The sequence below is a fragment of the Bombus vosnesenskii genome, unplaced genomic scaffold, assembly GCF_011952255.1.
Source record: "Bombus vosnesenskii isolate JDL3184/JDL3185 unplaced genomic scaffold, Bvos_JDL3184-5_v1.1 scf7180000013272, whole genome shotgun sequence".
In the NCBI taxonomy this organism is placed as follows: Eukaryota; Metazoa; Arthropoda; class Insecta; order Hymenoptera; family Apidae; genus Bombus; species Bombus vosnesenskii.
Genome location: NW_022882930.1, coordinates 1,139,559 through 1,163,028, shown reverse-complemented (window position 1 = coordinate 1,163,028; position 23,470 = coordinate 1,139,559). Strand labels below are relative to the sequence as shown.

The 23,470-nt window shown below is 34.4% G+C and overlaps 2 protein-coding genes and 1 long non-coding RNA gene across 6 annotated transcripts in view; 2 read left to right on the top strand and 1 right to left on the bottom strand.

Moving 5' to 3' along the window:
* Positions 1–3: 3 nt before the first annotated feature.
* Positions 4–7,010, bottom strand: LOC117231158 (sterol O-acyltransferase 1). The gene is made up of 9 exons (XM_033489302.1): positions 6,330–7,010; positions 6,059–6,132; positions 5,419–5,546; positions 4,175–4,345; positions 3,513–3,661; positions 3,293–3,432; positions 2,797–2,960; positions 1,871–2,144; positions 4–1,466 (listed from the first exon to the last, which is right to left on the bottom strand). Exons 1-9 carry the CDS (start codon positions 6,397–6,399, stop codon positions 1,047–1,049), a joined length of 1,590 nt encoding a protein of 529 aa, XP_033345193.1. The 5' UTR covers positions 6,400–7,010; the 3' UTR covers positions 4–1,046.
* Positions 1,465–1,959, top strand: LOC117231159. Its single transcript, XR_004492908.1, has 2 exons — positions 1,465–1,676; positions 1,804–1,959. It is a non-coding gene; the product is annotated as an uncharacterized LOC117231159 (long non-coding RNA).
* Positions 7,011–11,924: 4,914 nt separating the features above from the next.
* The window catches only part of LOC117231286 (chitin synthase chs-2), a 34,112-nt gene continuing 22,566 nt past the window's right edge, over positions 11,925–23,470 (top strand). For 2 of the 4 annotated variants that reach the window (XM_033489600.1, XM_033489596.1), the window contains exon 1: positions 11,925–12,554. The gene's annotated coding sequence lies outside the window, so the exon portion shown is untranslated. Of the gene's footprint in view, positions 12,555–16,695; positions 16,727–23,470 lie in introns of those variants that run through there. The other 2 variants (XM_033489597.1, XM_033489598.1) reach the window with 2 other exon arrangements.

The window sequence follows — 23,470 nt, the reverse complement described above, 5'->3', positions numbered from 1 at the left end:
GAGAAAACAAATAAGTCGTTTATTTCATTGCTTTATGCATATACGTATACACCTCTGTCCATAACTATTTGGACTTATAATAAAATTCATAAGTATTACGTGTTTGCAGATTTCGCATGAAAATTTTACAAAGGACAATTTAACGAATCTATCATGTTACTATAATCATGTTACTGTAATTATGATATTATTCTTAGATAGTATAAATAGTATCTGTTAACAACTAAATTCTATTAAAAATTAATTGATAAATTAATATAAAATGGTTGATACCATCTAAAGATATCTGAAGATATAGAAATACCGAATTTCACAAGAAATAAACATATCAAATAGATCGCATCGTGAAGAAACAGACGGAAGAGAAACTTATGTGAAACTTTCTTTTATCATTTCGATAATTTCACGTTAACCGTGTATGTATGTCTTCTTTTAGCTATGTTTATAATAATTTTATCGATACTATATGTTACTAAATATTATTCAATATTGCCTAGAAATAACATCAAGGATAATGCAATAAATCTGTAAAAGAAATAGAAATCTATGCGAAATCCGCAAATGTGTAAATGCTCGAAAGCTTATGGATGGGAGCATTACATCATACATCTACACATTGATACCTAGCATACAAACATTACCATTCAAACATTATTATTTTTATTTTTCTAATTAAAAGATTATGATTGCTTTCTTAGTTTCAATTCCCTGGCTTTTATTCCTGGGTCATCTCTCTAAAATTGAAGAGATGGTATTTTCATATTTTTATATTCATTTTTATATTCATAAGATACAACATCTTAGATGTATATATGTATATATATATATATATCTATTAATATAGCTTTACGCAATGCTTTGTGTTTAATTTCTTCTGCTTCAGATAATTCACGATTTATCTATACTAATTTATACTGCTTCTGTTATACCGTTCTTCAAGTCAAGAATTCAAGTCTAGAATTCAATAACCACTGGCAAACATCCTTACACAAACACTTTCACAACATATTCAGAGTGTCTATTCGAATAAAACTTAAAACATTTGCTCACTTAAAAATACACGTCCAACTTCTGGGGATGAAAACGTCCCAGAAATCGTCTCGAACCGGAGGACAATTGATCCTGGCGAAATACTCCATGCAGTATAAGCTAACCATTACTCCATTACCTACGCTCAAGCTGAACCATAGGAAGACGTTTCCAGCAGTCTTCAATACAAACACGACCGTAAGGCCAATAACACCGAAAAGAATCAACATAACTGGATAAAAGAAATGGGTGGTGAAGCTAAGGATGTATTCGTGAATGATCGCCGAGATAGCGAAGACCGCACAAGTAGATATAGTCCTGTTTCTTGGAGTCAGGATCTCGTACATGTCCTTGTAAATGTAAGTGTATAACCAATCGTGTACCACGATGTTCCAGGTTCGATAATAAGTGCTGAAGCAGATCGAGTTCCACCAATCCTGCAATTGAAATGGTATAACATAAATTTACTGGTATTTTGTCATTGTGTTATGCGTGTATAAATAATCTATAAAGGGAGAATCCATGAATCGATGAACGTCCCATAAGAAAGTTGCGATAGATCGGAAGGAGTAGATAGATTGGAAAGAACGATGACGAAGCATCCACATGAACACGATAGATTTGATGCAACGATCTCGATGACTCAGGTAGGCTGTTAGGAAATTCGAGATGCCAGAAGCATTTAGAGTATATTGTGTGGTTTTGTGAATGGAATTTAGAGGCTGTGATGATATTTTTCTTTTTTTTTTTTGCTGACTGTTCATTGGTTTCCAGGATGTATGTGTCATGCGCTGAGATAATCTTTCATTGAGCGTAACGTCGAAGATGTTTAGAAACTTACTTTATAAAACATCTTGTCTGCGAATCGTAACAGTTCAGCGGTAGCATTCATCCAACAATGCAGGAGAAGATAAAAACCGCAAACGAACATTAAAATGCCAGGCAGCATCGAGCTGAGAATATTCAGCATCACTTTTCCCACCTCGACTGGATGTTTCCCAAAATCCCGATAGTTTGGATACAACAATCGCTCGTAGAGAAGCGCAACGAAAATGATGATCGTTATTATTTCGACGAAATTGGACAGAACGATGTTCCATCGAATGCGCTTCAACCTAAACAGTGGAATATTTCATATGTTACATGTAAATGTTTATTTCAAATAATATGTCGATCTTCTTCTATACGTACTTGTCTTATTTATACATGAGATTGAAATTTAAGATTGGAGTGTGTATTTTTGATATTCAAAATTTGTTTCTCGCACGATTCTTCCATTTCTTAACAAAGTACAAAATCTAAGATTGAAATATATTTATAGAAAAGTTTATTTTCGAGCGTATCTAAATTTTTGATCGTATCTTTCGATATTTGCAATTTTTATCTCTTGTAGAGGGATAAGAAGAATCAAAACACCGATTGTTCTTTTGATAGAATAATTATCAAGTGCTCGAAATCTCCATTGGAACTGGAAAAGATCATTCAGCGACGCAGATAGTCATTTTTAAAGACATAATAATACATTTTGAAAAGCTTTCTCATATCTTAAGGCGTAATATTTGCTCGTGTCGTTTCTTGAATTTCGATTTTGACACGACAGGATGATAGATTTAAGGAATACTTTGATTCAATATACGTAAATTTTATTGTTATAGAAAGAGAAGAAAATATTCTAGATATTTTGGAGAACGTTAAATTTCAGCTCACGTATAACAACGTATAACGATAATCATTGAATTTAAGTATAATCCTAAGTTTTCAACTTACCTAGGATATCTGTCTTGGTAAATGAGAGTTGGCGCGAACAAGAAATAGAGATACTTGGAAAAATCAGGTGGCTGTGGTGTTGGTGTATCTGAATGAGGTTTAAAGGACAAAAATTTTGGTGCGACACTTCTTATGAATGCATGAATCTTCATGACTAACCGGACCTATGAAATGCATAAGAAGGTATATTTTTATCTTGCAATTTTACGATGTAATTTAACGAGTATTAATTTATCACTAATTTACATTACAAATACCTATTCTCAATTCTCAATTGTAAAAAGATTTTTCTCCGAAAATTATAAGTATAGGAATATATTCCTTACATAAATTTTACAAAAAAATAAATTAGGCAAATGTTAGTAAATAATTGCATGATATTTTCTTTCCACTATCGATAGAAATTATTCATTCGTAATTAAATAAGATTTCGGGAAAACAATTTAACCTCGCATGATTTGATTAGTCAATGACAATTGCTATAAAATATACTTACTTGCTCCATGAGAATGATCATACTAGATGCAAAGGGCAAATCGTTGTCAAGTAAAGCTTTGGTAGGAAGTATAAATAAGAAAGTCAGATATAGGATGATGCTTGCTAGCCATACGTAATCCCAAACTTTTTTGGCGAAAGCTGCAAAAAAAAAAATTTGTAAGCATCAGTAGCTCGAAGTTGATTAAAATATGAAGATAACTGAATCGAAATTAACTTACAATTTGGCTCGTATTTGAGGCGACGAGTGGCCCAACAACAGAAAGTAGGGTATACTCCTAGAACCGATAACTTCATAAGGGTCCAAATGAGCAATACTATTGGAAATTTGGCAAAACCAGCTCGCACTGTGTCGATGCCGAGATTAGGCCTGAAAGAATAAATTATGTGGACGATCGAAGATTTTTGCATGTATTATATTCCATAGTACTTTTCTATCTTATTATTCTCAAATACATTTTATTTTATTAAGATACTTCGTCGTAACTCTGTTATGTTTCTTGGGTCACTTATCATCTAATCGTATTTTTCTATCGTTGCTAAGAAATTGCTTAAAGTTGTGGAAAACACGATAGATAATTCGATACGTCTCACTTCTTATTTCAATCTTATGGCAAAGTTTTATCTAAAACGTCAAGGTATTTTTTGCCTCATCGAAAGAAAAGTGAAATTGAGACACAAAAATTCAAAGACTCTAATAGTATCAATTAATTTCAATTTAAAGATTTCTCTTTCTATTACTTCCAATACGACGATTTTTACTGTTTACATCGAGCTCGATTTTACATAACGATCGATTCGAGTAAATATTTTCTCGAGTGTTGATTCTTTTTGGTAAAGAAATATTAAGATAAATGAGTGCAAGGAGTACGCGTGTACTTACGAGCCTATGTGACGGATATCGTACGCAGCGGTGTGTATTAAGAGAATTATCAACATTGCTACGATGGCATTATAAAGGGTACGAATATGTTTAATCTCGTACAGGTCGGTCAATAGAGAATTTCTTTGAAGAAATTGTTTGGTAGGTAACATGTTCTCCTTTGTTGGTTTCCTATAGTAAAATGACAATGAAACGATCAGTATTTAACAAATTAGATTTAACATTCAATTACTTGCGACAAAAATATCAATTGATATCAATTGATAAATTAAATTTTTTTTTTAACGTGGATCATGAAAAAAAAAAGAAAAGAAATGGACTGAAATTGCGAAATTATCTAATTCGCGAAAACAGCTTTGGATATGTATGTACTTAAGTTCAATGTATCTTGCTTTATACTTTTATCATGTTTTTATAGCACGTATACAAAATTATGATAGCACGAAAGAATGTCATTTTATCGTTCATGTATTGGTTCCTTTGCTTATTAATCTTTACAAACACAGTGTACAATTCTTTTCTTTCTTCTCTCTAATATAATGTAGCTTCGTTTTTAGCTTTCTGACCGCAATATTATTCTTTATAATTTTACTATTGTTATTAGTTTTTGAACGTTATACATATACATATGTTGTGTACAAACAATAGAATACACTAAAGTTTGTCGAATCAGGTCAAAGCAGTCAAACGCGTGGTCAAATCTTTGTTTCACAGTTAAACGTTGGCGTGAATTATTTACTCGAAAATTGCCATCTATATCTTCCAAGAGAAAAATTGTTCTCCTTTCTTTGCCATTGTCAGTTGGCTACCATAGTGTTGTACTCGTATGAACCATGGACAAATAAATAATTTTGGATGCAATTTAAACGAAATATAAAATTGAAATTTTCGTTCCGAATCTAAAGAAACGGATATGAAATGAATCTTTTGACTTCAAGGGGTTAAATTCCTTTTTTCTACGTTCAAGAATTCTTTTTCAAAAAAATATTTGATCTTTTCTTAATTTTGATTAAATACAGCGAAGCAATCGATTTAATTAACTTGCGATAATGCACAGGAGCAAAATAATTTGTCAATTTAAAAAATAATTGATATCGAATAGTTGCTCCTGAAGGATGGAAGTGAAGCATAAGGAAAAGTCGCATATATGTATAAAATCAGCAGCGAATGCAATAGTGTAAGTCGAAAGTAATGTGAGCATAGAAGAGTGTAATATCAAGGTTTAAGTGCGATTATGCAATTACGTTCTGTTAGAGTATTTCTCGGACTCCGTTAGATCTTTCAACTCCGTTGAATTGAATCTGCTCATTATTTCCGATATCATATCGTTCATTTGGCTGTTAATGATCTCCAAAATGTCTTGCCTAATTTCCTGTAGAAAAAAAGATAATTATATTTTATTACCGCCTTTAACAAGTTTATTTTATAAAGTCAATTTTAACTTTTAACAAGCCCATAGCGTCCAGTAATCGATCAATGCGCCCGTATAATAACGTTTCCAATTTATCCTTTAGTGCTTTTACAATCATCGTGTAATTGTACGCTTTCATTATTAATTAATTTTACTTAATCGAATCAAACGAATCAGTGGTAATGAACATACGCAAATTTACAATTTCCTGTATTTTACAATAGTTCCAAAAATTAATTAGATCGATCGTGTATGTGTTTGATCAATTACTTAAACAAAGAATTAATTATATTTATTAGATTCCTCTATTAAAATTAAACGAGTTTGTGAATTAGCAAGATACGAACATCTGGCGTTACCATCTGTTCTCGAATTTTATTGGATTCTATTAAGAAGACAACATTCAGATGAATTAATATAAATCGATTATACTATACGCGAATTATTATAAATTACAGTTTGATTTTTCACACCTGCATTTGTCCTTGCACTTCATTGATAATTATATCACGCATTGCACGTTGCTTGAATTTGATGGACTCCATGTCTGCAATAAAGTAATAAAAACATACAATGCTTGCAAGATATTCAAAACTTCGCTTTAATCGTACTCTCATCTGTCAATTGCAATTATTTGCCTGTCGTTTTAAAGAAATTTTCGAAAAGTACGTATCTGTATCGAGTACAATCTCCTCTTTAAAGGTAATAATGTCAATATCGCTATAAAATCAATTCAGCACGTACTTTGTGTCTTCGGATCCTCCTGCGTCTCACTGGTATTCTCACTGATATTCTTACTGGTAACGTGTTCCATTATAGTTCGTTATTCGTTTTCCCTTATCTGCGATTCAACGATTCATTATTTTATATTCAATGAACCTCGGAGGACCTCGATACCGGTCAGGTTTCACAAAAATGCCATACGGTTGGCAATTCACCCCGGAAATATTGGAATAATCTGCGCCAAGTATCCCGAGATCTGTACAGATATCGCTAAATCGTGACAAACCTGTGGATCAACCAAGTGAATATTACTGAAATCGTAGGCACTCGATCCGAAGGAAATAGTATTTTGCTTGATGTTGTGAATTAATTTATTGTTCGTAGAGCTTCGAAGACGAGTTGATTCAAAAACACATACGACGATTCGAACAGTTAATATGCCTAATGGCCACTTCAACGGCAATGATGTTTAAAAAACAGATCGATTTCGAGATGTCGATGATAGAAAAAGAAATCGTTTCGGAAACGTCGACGATTTAAAATCAGTTCGAGCACTGTGATAATTCGAATCCATTCAATTTGCTCTCTTTAACCGATAACCGACTTAGCCGATTTTCACGACTGAAAAGGTTCGAAAACGAATCGACTGAACGACGTTAGAAGTTAGGGAAGCGTTTACACTATACGAGGCGCAAACCGCTACTGATTCATCGGCCGGATCGGGAAGAGCACAAGCATACAGAACGTACAAGAATACAGGCGACCGTACCAACGATTATCGAATTTTTCAGCTGATCGCGTGGCAGTAGAATCACCCGCGTTTCTTTCGTCTAGGCGTCGATATCGTCCTTTCATTCTTCGTCGAGTACACGCGCACTCGTCACTCGTTTCTATGTCCTCGTCTCTTCTGATTAAGTAATTGCAATAGCGGTTTGCGGCTTGCCTGGACGTTTACTGAATCTGTCGCGTTCACAGCGCGAAACAACGCCGAACCAAGAGATACGGACAATACGCAGTGTAAATTACAGGCTGAAAAATATTCGGAACTCGTTGCACGTTGTGCATACCCGAGAAATTTTATTGCTTCTTAGGATAGTTTCACGACTCGGTGCTTGTTTTCGCAAGTCTGTTTCTAGGAACGAAATAATAGGAATTAGGTGCGTTCTTGCTACAATAAGATCTTTTTCGATTTTTATTTCAATTCTTTATTCGTTGTTTTAGAAAAAAATTTGTTCGTTAATTATCTTTTCTAGATCTTATATTCTGTACTCTACAGTTTGCATTTTTATCCTAGATTCTATAATCTACGTTTTTTTATTGTAAATGTTAAATGTTAAAGTTAATCTAATTCGAAGTAATCGTTGCTTTGACTTTATACCGAAGAATAAATTCGTCTTACTGTTTCCCGTTTATATTTTACGAGGGGAAAGTTGTTCTTCCGCGAAACTCGAGAAATGTTAGTAAGATATCAAATAAAATATTCTTGTTACCATAAAGAGAAATCTTTAAACTGATTTTCTAAGAAGAATGAAAATTGTCTAAAATAAAGTATTTAACTCCGTGTTATTAGTAATTCGATATAATTGCAACAACTTATTTACGCGATTTAAGCTAGCCAACAAACAGATTGTATAATTGCAGAATTATTGACGAATAACGTCAATTATTAATTACGACTGTAAGCAAATTTCATTTTTTAATTATCCAGAACGAATTGTATTTGGTAGAATTTTTGATAAGATTGATTAATAGATTTAGCACAGTTTTGGGTTAGGCTAAAGATCATACGATAAGCCTGTGAGTGTTTATAAATATCATATACAATTTCGCGTTAGGGTCACTTTTATCATATTGAATGTTATGTTTTGACGTGTATCTACGTATTTTAATTTCAAAATATGGAAATAAGGTCAAATTATATAATTTCACTTACAGTGTCAGTCTCATTTTATTATTATTTACGGAATTTAATACACGTAACAAAAAATCTTTAATTTGCAAGCATTAATTAACTTAAGATTTGATACAGAAACTCTTATGCTTCCAATAATTAAACCACTTTACTATACGTAGCCATGAAACTTGGAAGTTCGTAACGAAACTCTCTTTGCATTTATATGCAGGACGGCGAATATTTATATTAAACGATAAAAGCAAAAAAGCAAGCAAATCACGGTGATTTGCGAAATTGCTCCTATCGATAATTTGACTTATTAATAGCTACAAAAGATTTACTCGAAAAACAAAAGAATTATACGTATCGTTGGACTAATTATTATTCTACTGATACGTAAAATGATATTTGTTATTCGCATCATATAGGAACGATTATTTATACAAATTACACAGTTTATTAAATGTTAGGGTGTCAAGAACCTCGTAGATCGAACGAATCCCTTAGCGATTACATTTCCTAACCAGTTTTATCTCGAAACCGATTACCTAACCCCAACCTAGACCTAACCTAACCACCATAACAAAAACTGATATTGACGTCGATCGTATAAAGATATACCAAATTTCCTTAAAATTTATTCTAAATTTCTCACAAATACATGAATATTCTCAGTTTAATTATAAAAAGAGAAAGAATATTTATTTTTCTTCCTTTAATATTATATTATATTTTATATTAGAAATTAGAAATTTTTCGTACTTGTAATGTATCACATCATGAAGACGTTAGTCCATTTTGCTCTTTGGTCGCCTCTCCTACTCGACTCGCATAGAAAAGATAACAGGCCAACAATGGGAATAATGGCCTTTATATCTGTTTTCCCTGTAATAAAAGCACACGGTGGTTGCAGTTATCGTATCCTTAGGAATAAGTGTCAAGCAAATTCGTGTATAAGTTTTCGTGTATATGTTTTCATGTTATTTTAAGAATAAATCATCAAATCAGAAAGAAATAGCTGAAGCCAATGCCCAAGTTATCGCATCGTATTTTCCGTTCTCTTTATCACCCCTTCGATTTTCTCGTATCTTCCCTAAGATACTTTCGTTTACAATTTACTGATATTATAATATTTGTATAGTTTACTGTAGGTACCTGGGTTTCCTTTCGTTTCATTTCCTTCCTTCTTAGTCATTACAAATAAAACGTTGAGAGTTTCATTTTGAGATAGAGGACAGGAAAAATTACTGGCTGTTATAAACCCAAATATATATTTTTCATTAGAACTTTTAGTAATCGAAACATATTTTTGTTTCTTTTTATTTTTACATCGTTTCATGCTTTATCGAGCATTGTGAAACAAGTATTTTATTATTAAATATCGAAATAACATATGCAGAGTAAATATATACGTACGCAATTAGAAAATTTGTTGATTCGGATCCTTTAAAACGTTCCTTTAAAATTTTTATCCATATCGTTGGCAATTTTATTTTTCAAATTTCCAACGTGATTCGAAAATCTTTATTCTGGGAAAAATTGAATCGATGAGACACGGAATATCGAAGATACGTTGATACAACGAAACTGAATGAATAATATTTTACATTGACCAAAGATACTAACAGACGATTATCAATAGTAACTTTCAATACTAGAAAAAGTAAATTGAAATTAATTCAATTGAAATAGAAGAAATGCTCAAAATTCGAAAGTGGCTATGATAGATACCGAGAAAATAGGATGACGTAATGATATTAAATAAAAAGATATGACATACGAATTCTGAAATTGTGAATTGAATAGCTACTTTAAAAAGAATGGAAGTATGAGGCAGTGATAGATAACGAAACAAAACATTTATGTGTACTTACTTACTCACTGTTTACTTACTGAACTACCGTCATATCGATAATGTTCTGCCATCTGTTGGTAGATGTTGACATAATAAAGCTGTAGTTGCACAGAGGATATCATCGCAACTCCACGTTGGAGAACTTTGATTTTTGTGATCTTTGCTGCGATAATTTACAATATTGTTTTAACATTGTACATGTACTTTCTAAATCAACTAATAATCTGTTTATTTCTTTATTTAAGTAGGAAATTTTAGCTTTATTATCGAAATTTCATAAATCTATGTTAATTATCATATTTTTTCTCTATTAGGTATTTATATTTACGCACATATCGTTTCATATTAAATTCAAACTATCTTTCGATAATTTATTCGGTGCGCATTTATGTATTTGAATTTGGCAGTGTTTGGTAAAATTAAAAGCGTTATTATATTTGTAGAATTAGTACGAAAGATTATTTTTGGGGATGAAAATTAGAATTTAACGTTCATCTCAATCGCATACTGTGATCTTTTTCAAAATGTTGGAGACATCGATGCCTCGTAGAACGTGCGTCACGCCACGGATGTATTCAGTACACGTTTAAATCATCCCTTCTATCTTGCGATTAGTCGTTTAAAATGTGTGTAACAATTAGAAATGTAAATACGAAGAGGCATTTTCCTGTATATTCATCTTTCCATTCTTTTAGTATCTGTAAAGTTCGTTGAATTTACGCCAACTGAAAGAGAAATAATTTTACGTCTACGATAAATAAACACGAAGAGTTATTAAAAAGTCGTTAATGAGAGCTGCGAGTGAATGAAGCGCGCCTTTCCACAATAAACAGTATCCTCGGTTCTCATCATTGTAATCAATCTCGTGCTCGACACTATACTTATGACATCTTCGTATAATTTAAAGGAAACAAACAAACAGGCAATATACATAATTAATATTGAAAATTAAAAGTTCCAAGTCAGGAAAGACTATTCGCTGACTATATTATATCGTTTTCTTAAATATCTTCGATCAAGCCATCTATCCAGACAGAACGGATATCCGCGAATCTTCGCAAGATGTCCAAATACGACCTTCTGGATAAATGCAACGCTCGGAAACAGCGAAGGTGTTTAGTTCGGGTCGAGTGCAATTTAAGCGGACGCGTTCGTTGCACGCACAATTAATTACGCGGCCGTAACTGATATCGCAATATGCAAATTCATCGAGATTATTGCTAAACGTTCGATGGAACCGTTAAAGAAAAATTCATCGTAAAAGCGACGTATCTCAATCGGTTTACAGGGCATTTCCTTATCAAATAATTGGCTCGGAGGAGCCACTTTTTCAAATTTCAATCTTTCTTTGTTAACATAAATTAGAAATTTTCTATCGTTAGTTGGAACTAAATTAATCAATTCGAGCATACTAGAACGGATAAAGATATCAGAGATCGATCAAATATCTGATAACGATAACATCTTCAGGCGATGATAGTGAGTGACGTAAGCCCAAGGACGTTGATACAGCAATCGGATCGGCTATTCGAATCGTTTCAGTCATTTCGATATTCTATATGAACGCGTTTCTCGAACGTCATAGTCGCAATTTCGCAAGAACGTTCTCATGACACGAACCTCGACACCATGTGTTTCTAACTCTTTATAGAACAACCGAGCCAAGGTGAGAAGCAAAAGTACCGTCCTGATAAACTATCAAATCCTGGATCGAATCACCAAGCGTCGGAAAGAAATCCTCATTCTCGAGGATTCTCTTCCGGTTCTTCGGTATCTTCGATATATTTCTTGGTATCGTAAAATTTCGCAATAAGCCTGAATTCCAAGCGATAGATTGCCCGTTGTTGCACGTGTCCCCGAGCATCGGTCAACCGGGTTTGACATAAAAAATCGTCGAAGGGGCAGCGGGTCTGGGATTTGCGAGACGAAGAAGGGGCGACGGAGAGGAGGCTTTGAAAAATCGTGAGAGGAAGGAAAGAGAGAAAGAGAGACTCGCTCTCTAGCCTCGTGTATGCCGTGAAAGTTATAGCGAAGAGAGGCAAGCAAGGGGGGATTCTGAATCGCTTCTGGTACCTCTGGTAGATCGTGGCTAAGCCAGTCGCTCGCTCGCCGCTCACCTAAACGGCTTTCACCTGGGCGATTACGAAGATCCTTGGTCGTCGACCGCCTTCGAACGATCGTGTTCAACGGACAACCGTTCTCTCAATCTGCGCGGATGCACACGAAAATCCCGTGGTTCCGTGGCCGGTGATCGGTGATCGACCCAACAGTCGACATGTCTTCTGGATGGTGAATGGTGTATTTACTTGGTAGAAATAGTGTCTTTATACGATCAAGAGGAAACGAGGGATTTTGTTGTTCGCCAGGAAGTTAAAGAGCCTGTCAAAAGCATCGTTGACGATCGGCTGACGGCTTTGCTCCGCTGATCCCGTTGGACGAATCGGTCTGATCGGTTTCTGTTTCGACTGTAAGAGGAGATTTCACTTTCGTCTAGCAGGTACGTGGTGTTCTGTGCTTGTGTTTTCATCGACGATGCGACGCGGAGAAAGTGCGGTATCGCCGTGTTCTCGAGACGAATCGCACGGTACAACGTGATCTTCGATGCGCGAATATCATTATTTTTATTTTTATCGTCGTATTTCGTTTTGTTGTATCGCTTATGCGGTTGAGTTTTGCTTCCATCGAACGCGCGGGACCAGGCGAATTCCAATCGGTTCGAAATCGTGGTCCCGTGGCCAGAGTACGTGACCCGTTTCTTTCTTTCTGGGGAACGTTTCTCTGGCGCGACTGTTGACTTTCTATTGTACATCGAAGCCATGAGGTTTCGTAATTTCGTGAATGATCCGATCGCTTCCGACCGTCTTGCCAACCGATGACAGCTGTTTTACTTGGAATCACGGGATTACTGAACCACTTGGCAATGCGTTTGACGCTTTTTGGTCGTTGGTAGAAGGCGATGAACCCTGACGAACCGGATAAATTATGGAAATGCTTGTCATCTGCAGTGTCGACTTACATCGATTTCGTCGGGTTACATCAAATTACGTTTCGTTTGTTTAAAGTCTCTTCATGGAAGACGTATGGTTCATCTATGAATATACATCTAAATTCTCTTTCATCTTTTCTTCCATTTCTATAATACTATCTATTTATAGTTTTACATAGTTTTATAACTCTTTCGCTTCTTCCATCAATCCACTGGTTTGATGGCATTAATTAATCGTTGCCTTTACTAAAGAGACGCAGAATGATGATTTTCTATAAAATATCCATAATATGAATTATGAATTTATTTATTATCATATCAGTTGTATTTAACGTTTAACGTTAGCTTCGTGGTAACAGATTTGTAATTCTATTTGTTTGTTAATTATTGTGTTATGATTATTCGTAGAATATTTGTTACGAACCTCTGTCGATATTTACCCCTGCCGTTAAATTTTGTCAGATTAAATTATATTTTTCATTACGTATGAGTTTAAACTTTAAATATGCAAATGTCACTTAAAAATTTTCAAATTTTTGTAGCCTAGAATTTCATAGAAAAATGATAGGAGAGTTTATTTCTGGGTAACAAAAATTCCTTCTTAGGAAATATGTGGTTTCTCCACTAACCATTTAGCATGTAACACCTGATTTGCAAGTTTGCGGCTTGTCGGAAGTTCGAGTTTCAATCGAATCGAGTCGAATTTCAATTTCAGCAGAGAAATGAGACTTAAATTTTAGCAGACGATCGATCTTGTCATTGTACCTAATACCAGTTCCTAGTCACTTGTCACGAAATTGTAATAAATGTGACAAGTGTCGCGCGTCTCGTTTGTCATCGCATTAGAAAACGCGGCAAAGTTTCTGATCATCGAGACAGAACGAAAAATATTCTGCGAAATATTGTAATTTTATTAAATACGCGAATTTTTTACCACTTATGGGAAATTTAAAAGTGTCGTAGTACACAAAATACATAAGATATGCAAATATACATAACATAGAATGTTATATGTACAGTATTGGGTAATTGGGAAAAATCTTTGTTTAAATTCCATTTTCTCGATTGTACTTAGCAAGGTATTAATTTGTATAAATATTCATAGTCTATTTATAACTAAGCAGCAATTTGTATTGTAGCATTTCTATAAATGTACAATTTAATGTACAATGTAATAAACAATTTAATGTACAAGTTTTTAAATTGATAAATATAATTTAATAGTAATGTTAATAATTACTAAATTTAGGAAAATAAAGGAACAAGTTATTCGTGTCAGCCGTCGCGTACGGTACCGCTGTCTAATTATGAGAATGCATGATTTCCATATCAGTACTAGTGATTGAGATTTCATTGATCATTTTGCAAGACAACACGCTAACGTATAACGGTATTGCAAAAGAGCGACGAGGGCGTGAGGTGGAAATTAGATATTTATAGGACGGTCTGACGTGTTGCCGATGCCGTCTCTTGCTCTCTTTCTCTCTTTCTCTCTCTCTCTCTCTCTTTCCTACTGTTCTCACTTTCGTTGATTATTCTCCTTTTTTTCCTCGTTTCGAGATACTAATTTGTCGAGGATCGAAGCGATCGTCTAGAAAGTATGGTGCGCTTCTTGTTCGACTCTTTAATCGCGGTGCGTTGCGTGATCGATGTTATATGTTTTCGATTGCATGTTGCATAATTGGCAAGAAAGTGGTTCTCTTTGAGTTTCCGTTGATAGAATGGTTTAAATAGGAATACATACTTCTATGCAAATTATTTGTATCAAACAACGGTTTCTAATTTACTAATTTCTTTCCGATTTTTTTCTGTTTCCAATTCGTTTCAACTTATTTTTAATTTATTTACAAAGTAAGGTGTCTCCAAAGTTTCGTTACGTAGGATTTTCTGTGCTAAATTCGCATATCGATTAAGTGTCAAATGTATAAGATGAATATCAACGAAGTCTGATAATACGTTGATATTGGATAAGACGCTGTTATAATCGACATTAATCAAGATTCGAGTAATTATTAAATAATTTGAGAGGCTACTTTATCTTGATACGCCTCTTTGTATCTCAGGATGTTCTATAAAATGGTCGATCAAATAATGGATGACATATCCTGTAATGATACATCGTCGTCATAGGTATCTTTGTCAACCTAATATCTATGTAATATCTAAATTTTTACATCGAGAACCTGAGAGTACTCTTTACACGTTTGTACAGTGTTCAATTAACGAGTTGTAATGTGTCGTTTGAACAGGTGAATCTTTGATTGTAAATATGTATTTTAAAGATAGATTGAAACAACAAAAAATGATATGAGAAGTAAATCAACGAAAGTATCAAGTTAATCCATAAATTCGTGCCACAAGTTAATTTTAATCCGTCCGCAAGTTATTTTTTTACTTACAAAAAATTACATTTGCTTTCTATAATACTGTAGAATTTAGAAATGACATATCTCTATATCCATACCTTGAAAATTTTATTTTCTTTGTTTGTTACTCAATGGTTGTACTTTATCAATATACCATTGTACTGCTACTAAACGATTCATTTGTAAGGTCTGTCAATCCGTAGATTTCTGACTGAAGCGAGAAACTATGGTCAACTATAACCTTTTCCTCTTATAGCCAAACAATATTTAAACAGATACTGTTTAATGAATCTATTTAATAAACTGAATTCTTACTATCTCAACTATAGCGTTTTAATATCATCCTTGTACAATTTTCACCCATTACGTGTTTTTAAAAAGTTAAAGAAAAATTATTCCAGCACCTGTAGACTTACTAGATATTCCAAGTAATAACATTTCTGAACCGCGTGATGAAAAATGATTCAGTTCCTTGAATTTAGAAAAATGTCTTATCTTCCGATGAAAATCTTCCCTTTGTAATAAAATTCGCTATTATCTCTCTTGAATCATCGAGGAATAATAAGCCACGATGTTCTGAACTTTGAAGCTTCTAAATTGTAAATCGGTACGCAACTGTTTTTTGCTATAGTCATCGATTAAAAATGGGATCCGTCAAGGAGAAAAAAATCATGCGATTGCTATCGATATGTTCGCGATAGACGGGTTTAATTTTTACTTCTAATAAAAATGATTTTCCTTTTAATACTTTTCTAAGGTCGATCAACATAGACATTGACCCATATATGTGTAAATAGCATTATGATGATCGTTATCGGTTTTATTATCTTTTACATGTCCATTACATGTGGCAACTGAAATTGCGCAAACAGACCGGATTAAAGATTGAAAGAACGGTGATCGATAAAGATAATGCAGTTTGCAATTAAGTGCAATTGTAGAATCTATTTCAATTTTCATCGTTCTAGTTAAAATCTGTTGTAATTAATAGATTCGAAAAGATATGATATTACAGGTATGATAGAAATAAATTAATGACAGGAAGTAATTGAATAAATACACGTACAAATACTAGTTAATATTATCGATAGCCCAGCATATTTTAATTTTTAATTCCTGTCACAAAGTTTACGTTACAATTCCTTGAATGTCGTAGCAACGGAAGATAAAATACGACAAAGAAAATGATAATGATGCAACGTTATCGAGATTAAGAAATTATTGTTAAACTCATACATAGCAGATTTCAGTGTGACTTATATCTTAGAATCGCATTGTCTCTCGTCATTGAGGTTTATTAGTTCCTGAGCTATCAAGGTAATTATTTTCTTCAAATTATGTCGAATTACATCGAATCATTCGAACGAAATACGATTCTTTTACACGTGCGTATCGATAATATTTTTCAAAAAGATTTCAATATTCACGCCATATCGATCGATACGATGTAACTTTGAAAGTTGCTTCGATCAAACGTTCACTGCAATATCATATATCAGGGGACACTATTATCTTTCTGTCACTCGTTCAAGAATCTTATTTTTCTTTTTCGTTATTCCAAGAAAATAAACTAGCTCGAATAAGTAGAAATAATCCGTGGTAATTGAACAGAGAAATCTAATTTAGATAAATATCAAATATTCGATCGTAATATACATTGACAAGTGTATTAGTACAAAAGTGCATTGATAAAATATATTTATTCCGTTATCTTACAATAATTTATAACACAATTTTACACGTTATTTGATCATAAGAAAGCAATTCCAAATCTTACACTTTTATTTACTTAACGTTACATTACCGTACGATTTGTCTTTAAAATATATTTTAACAGTACATATAAAGAAATGCATTTATATAGATACGATACATATAGGTGAAGAGAAGATCCTTTCTCACGATTAAACAACTAAGTACATACATAGTATTTGACGTGCAATCCAATAATAGATTACGCTGTTACTGGTGTTGCATCGAATTAGTATTCACTCATCTGACTATCTTCTCATAGCGAGTTTCGAAATTGTTGCGACGCTGTTAATGTCAAAGACAGACGAATGTAAAATGCTTAAATTATTATTTTCAAAATGTTGAAATTTTGTCTAATTATATAACGATTTACAAGTTTAGAAAATGATGCCCATCCAAGAGATATTACATTATGAATATTATGGTAGAATTCCATCCGACATATATTAATCTATCATTATTTCAATATTCAAATATTAATTTAATTAATCAATTATATGCATATATACCTACTATTTAAACGGATATCCCTTCTATCATTTTAGTATGAAATTGATGTAATTCACGAACGAAACGATATGTAGTTAAAAAGCAAAGAAACAATAAAGTTACAACAATGTGCAACTTTCAGAATGTTCTCGTTCTGAAGTATGTATGTACTTGCAGTACGAGGCAAAATACATTTATGGAGGCATTTACGTTCAGCCTAACGTATGAAAGAATTTAACGGTACGAAAGGTATCCGATTACTCTTAGAATATTCAGTGAGACAAATCCCTATTTAGGATTCATTTCTCTAGTTGTGCTCGTATAATTTATACATACAATATATCGTGGTTCGTCGTTAAAATAATCGTTCTAACATTTAGCGAACGAAACAAACTTTCGTTCAAGCTCTATTTCATTATTAACGTTGATAAAAATTTGTATTTTTACGCACAAACATCCGCAGTCTAATCATCACCTTTCTCTCTACTTCCCGGGCATCAAAGCGGCTACTAAGTGGCGCATTTTTCATTTTCCCGCGATTGTAAATCCCACCATTCATCAGAAACGTGCAATATCCACAGCGTAGTGATCATTATAATTTTTACTGAGTGAAACAAATCTTCGCTTAAGGTCCGTTGCCTTAACAATCTTTAAAAAAATTCCAATTTGCCTACGTATCTATACTTTCTACGTTTCTCCGTAATCTAATCGTCCAAATTCCACACCATCCATTATGAACACGCCACGACCTCGGCAGATTCACTCAGACACGATGTAATATTTTTCCCGCGTTGAGTTTTTCCTGCGGCAAACTTTCGAAGAACTCGCGTGTGGCATTAAGAAAGCGATCGAAGATGACAAAGTCAAGTGAATCACACGCGTCGCGTGGGAATCACGCGTTGCGCCTAGAGACACAGTAACCCATCGGCGGCACTAGGATATAAAAGAGGAAGCGGGTTACCGGATACGCGGGAAAACTGTTGATTCACAAAGAATTCACAGCGAGGGGAACTGGTTAATCGTCGCTCGCGTCTTTGTACGTGTACTATCCGTGTAATCGATTCGAAATATCCTCCATTGCAAGGTCATTCCTTTCTCCCTAGGCTCGCGTTCTTCTGCGAAAGTGTCTCCCTTTTCTTAATCCCGTGATTCATTCGCACGCGATACCGTTTTCGTAAATTCCTTCTTGATTCGAATCATCGATCGTTTCCCTTCGTCTCCTTTTCGTCATTCTGCGAAACGAAAGGGGCAAGATTGCGGGATCCGCTTGTTTGCTGAAAAATGAATCCGTGTGTCAGTTCTTTTGGCTTGTCTTTAGACAAGATGAATTTTAAAGTGATTTGTTTTAGGGTTATCCTGTTTCAGAGATAGTCATTAAGATACAGTTTATTAAGGAAATCTTAGTTTTTAATGTAATTGTTGTTATATGTAAGTTAATCTATGGAGGTCAGTTTTTAAGTATTCATTGTTTAAGATATGTTGTTTCTCTTGCACCATATGGTGGCATCTAGATAGGAGTTGTAGTTGAAAATGAAGCGCGATTATAGCGTAGAAGTTGTAAAATAGTATGGAGGAACATATGGGAAATTTATTAAAAATGAATATATATATATATTTATTTTATAAATTATTTTAAAATATAGCGATAGCTTTATCAAATTTTTGTCGAAATTATCAACATCTTTGGGAAATAGTGTTTCTTCTGCAGGTATTAATTAAACGAAAAGAGTAGTCGAATCATTGTTATCAGGTCTAATCGCTAGAACGGGAATGGTGATCGAAATGTGTTTTATGGTAGCAATAAAATTTCTGTTGAATCAATAACTTCTTCGGTATAAGCCATTGAAATTTACTTTTGTCATTCGGTTGCAACTCGAGGATTAATATGTTAGCCACCATGATCACCGGATTTAACTCACAGATTTTTTATTGATTTATTATTTAAATCTAAATTATTCAAAAAATACGTATTCGTATTATGTATATTTCCATATTTTTTATAACAGTAACTCAAATGGCTTTGTTCAATTTTATGAAACATCCTGTAGTCTGTCACGCGTATGGAACCACGTTCCACGCAGTCGATTCGATCGGTAGATGTAGCGCGACATTTGAATCTCTGTCATCGGTGTCACGGCTACAAGGAAGCGTTACCGTTATCTCCTTCTGTCGAATAATCGAGTGACTCGTGTTAGTATGCGCGATTCAATCGACTGAAAATGTACGACGTCCAGTGAAGAAAGTTTTCCACTTAATCAAGCTTTTATTTACAAACGATCACGTCTAGTCGATTATGAAAGAGAAACTATTAGAGAAATTATTAGATGTTCTAGCAAAAGAAGAATTGGAGCAGAGAAGTAAAATGTATAATATTAAGTTGTTATATCGACGTTGGTATGGGATGAGAATGGAAACTAGGACGTCCGTGTTAACAGCAAAACGAAACAGTTAAGTGAACGTTTTTGGAGAAATCGTTGAAAATAGTAGCGTCCGACATTTAGAATTTTTTCATCGACGCGGTATGTAATCGGTAGAAAGTGGTACGTTTGATTTTGTACTTTTTTCATTTCCAAGGGAGATCGCAAATTGCATATTTCTACAAAGCTTCGATGTGTTCATTAAAAATTTAAACTTCAAAAACGCTTACTCGTCCTTAATATCTACAAGGAGACGAACAAGCTTTTGATCAGACATTTTGTACCAAAATATTTAAATCTCTAACAATACAGTCTTATAAATCTGTGAAACTTCTACGAAATAAAACTAAATATGACTTAAAACTAAAAAATAGACAAACTAAGTGGTAAAATAAATTAAACAAAAATCACAAATCGCTAATTTTGATGGTAATTCTAGTACCCGTTAAAGATCATATTAACTCAACTTCCATTTACCACTACTACCGCAACCATATCCGTGCTCCTTGTACGCTTCCATAACGTTCCCTTCTACGCAACGCACACACATGTACGATCCAAAAAAGGAAATACCGTGACCGGATAGCATTCGAAGTTAACAGTCGAGAAAACGGAAAGTTCGCGCATATAAAAGTAATCGTAGGTATACGGTATACACGTTTGTTGAATTCCACGTTAAATGCAGGGACAAGTGGTCGCGAGAGCCAAGCGAGGTTGGCTGGACCGCGACAAGGGTTAAAGCATCGAGGGGAAGGCGAACAATTCCATGGTGGACAATGACTCATAGGACAACGGCCTTAAGACGACGAAAAGTGGTAGTCTAGGGAGTAGAGACACGCGCTATAACCGTGCATAACCTCACGATGTTTCTATGGTCGTGCTCGCTTGACGTTTATGCATGCGAGCATAACTTATGATCGGAATAAAATACAAGAAGAATAGACTATATACGAAGCCTGATAAGCTTCACGCAGACATTCCATCGTATTTTTTCATGTTTCCCGCGAGACCAACATCTCGTTGGTTCAAACACGATTTCTTCGATATCGAATCGAAGACACATTTTGCGAACATAAGGAAACTGTTAACTTCGATTGGGTATTTCGAAGTTTTTATTTTTAACGTCCGACTTGCTTCGTATGTTTGATAGATTCTTTGTCTCGTAAAATTGTTGCGCTCAAAATTGAGGGATCTGTACGTAACAAAGATGATCCGTGTCAAATTTTCAGGCTTCTCGAACAATGACGTATTGTAGCAGTTAGAAGATAGAACGACAACGTGATATCGATGTTATAGAAAATCTTCTGTATCTTGTTTTATTGCCGAACGAAGATTCTTCCTATTTAAAAATTCTATAATAATTTTTAAAATTAAATATACCTACGAAATAGAATTTTTATTGAGAATGTTTGAGAATGTCAAGTTATTAAAAGATGTAATTTTAGTATACAGTATAGTAATAGAAAAATATCTGATATACTCGAGGAACTCTTGCCTTCGATATTGAACTGCTGGTGGATGAAGCCTCGGTGGAAATCTTCAGACTGAAGCTCTATTTTCTGTAAAGTAATTTCTATTTTCTATAGAGGACGTAGAATCGTTCTATTTTATTCGTTGTGTAACGATTCAGTTATTCAAGCACGCGAATTCAGTATTAACCGAGACGTAATTGTTTCATTCGCGATGAAGATTAATCAACGATCAGCGGTTACTGCTGAGATTACTTAGGCAAGAAAGTAGAAGAAGACTGTTAGAAAGACGAGCATCGGTTAAACGGTGGATTGTTAGTCAAATGATAAATTAGAAGCGATTCTTCGGGATTGGACGCAACGAGTCCCTATTATTTATATATTACATGATTACGTTGTTAGTAATAAGCATGATTGATCATCGGTGTTAGCTAAATAGGAAATTTGAGATTTCTAGTAGCAAAAGGGAATTTGCGTGACTAATTATTTATTGTTTCTATGTTTGATAAATGTTTCTAAGATTACAATCGTTCTACTGTAATTTAGTGACTACAAAAAGATTTAGCACACGGTTGTATTTATGATGGCAGTTATATACTAATCAATTAGGTTCAAGTATATTAAATTTCGTATTTAATATTTTCTTCTTTAATACTTTGTTATTGGCTACTTTACTCTCACCACTGTAGAATTATAGAGTATGATAGTATTAACAAAGAAAGAAAAAAAAAGAAAAAATCACATTTTTAATGACACTTTTTGAACTTTAACATTTCATTCTCTATCGCGAACAATATAAAACCTGAATCGTTTAATTATTCCGAATAGAGCACGAAATATTCAAAATTCCATAGCGAGTAGAGGCCTCGTCGAAGCCACAAAAATGACCTTCCACGAGAGCCAGAATAGAATAAAACCAGCATAAAAAGGAGCTCAGGTAATGTCGAAGACTGACGAAAGCACCGTAGCAACTTACAAAAAACTTTGAAAACCCGATCATATCGTATTGCCATTATAATTTCAAATCCTTGTCTGATCAGAACAAGACGAATCTCCTTTAACACATGTAACTTTCCTTCGAACTTAAATAACAACCGATCGAGTTGTTGATCGAACATCGATCGACATCCCTGAATCAAGAACCGCGAGAAACAAGCCAGGGAACAAAGGAGGGTGAGGTAGAAAAGAACGTCGAGTCGGTGAACAGAAGATACGTGGAGCCTGGTGAGCGGCGTCGAGGGGGTGAAACCGAGGAACGAACGAATCCGTGACGTGCCTCGAGGGCAGCAACCGACACGGCGAGTTGCAGTGGACGTCCTTGCTATGTTATCTTTCACGGTTCGTTCCCTTTCACTTTCAGTGTCCAGGAACCAGAAAGCCCAGACCTCCACGAACAAAGATACGCCTCCGCCTTCGCGTTGTCCGTGTGAGATTGAAACGCGCCACGAACGATCGCGAGGAGCACGAGCCAGATCTCGTTCTACTCCGCCTCCGACGTTCTACCTACCTTCTTTTCTTTATTCTGCCCTATTTCGCCACTTAATAGCAGTTGCCTCTTTTGGCAAAACCGATAATTAGATCTCGAGGAAACGGTACCAGGTAAGGTACACTTGGCAAACGACGTGTGACAGGACCACCGATTTTCCATGATTCTTCGAGAGTTTCGTAACATATGTCAGGCGATATCTCGATGACGGCGGAACTCAGAATGCAGAAAGAATAGTGTTTCTGTTTGGTGCAATGAATCGAGTGTGAATATGATCTTTGTTGATCGGCCAACGTTTATAATCCTACGACGATCGTACCCACTTGGGTCGTGTTCGATAAAATCGTATTTTGTCGTTCGTTGAGAGATTTCGTTTCAACTTTGAAGAAGATATAGGAGATTGTCATTAACCAGCAGGAAAGATGTTACAAGAAATATTATGTTAACT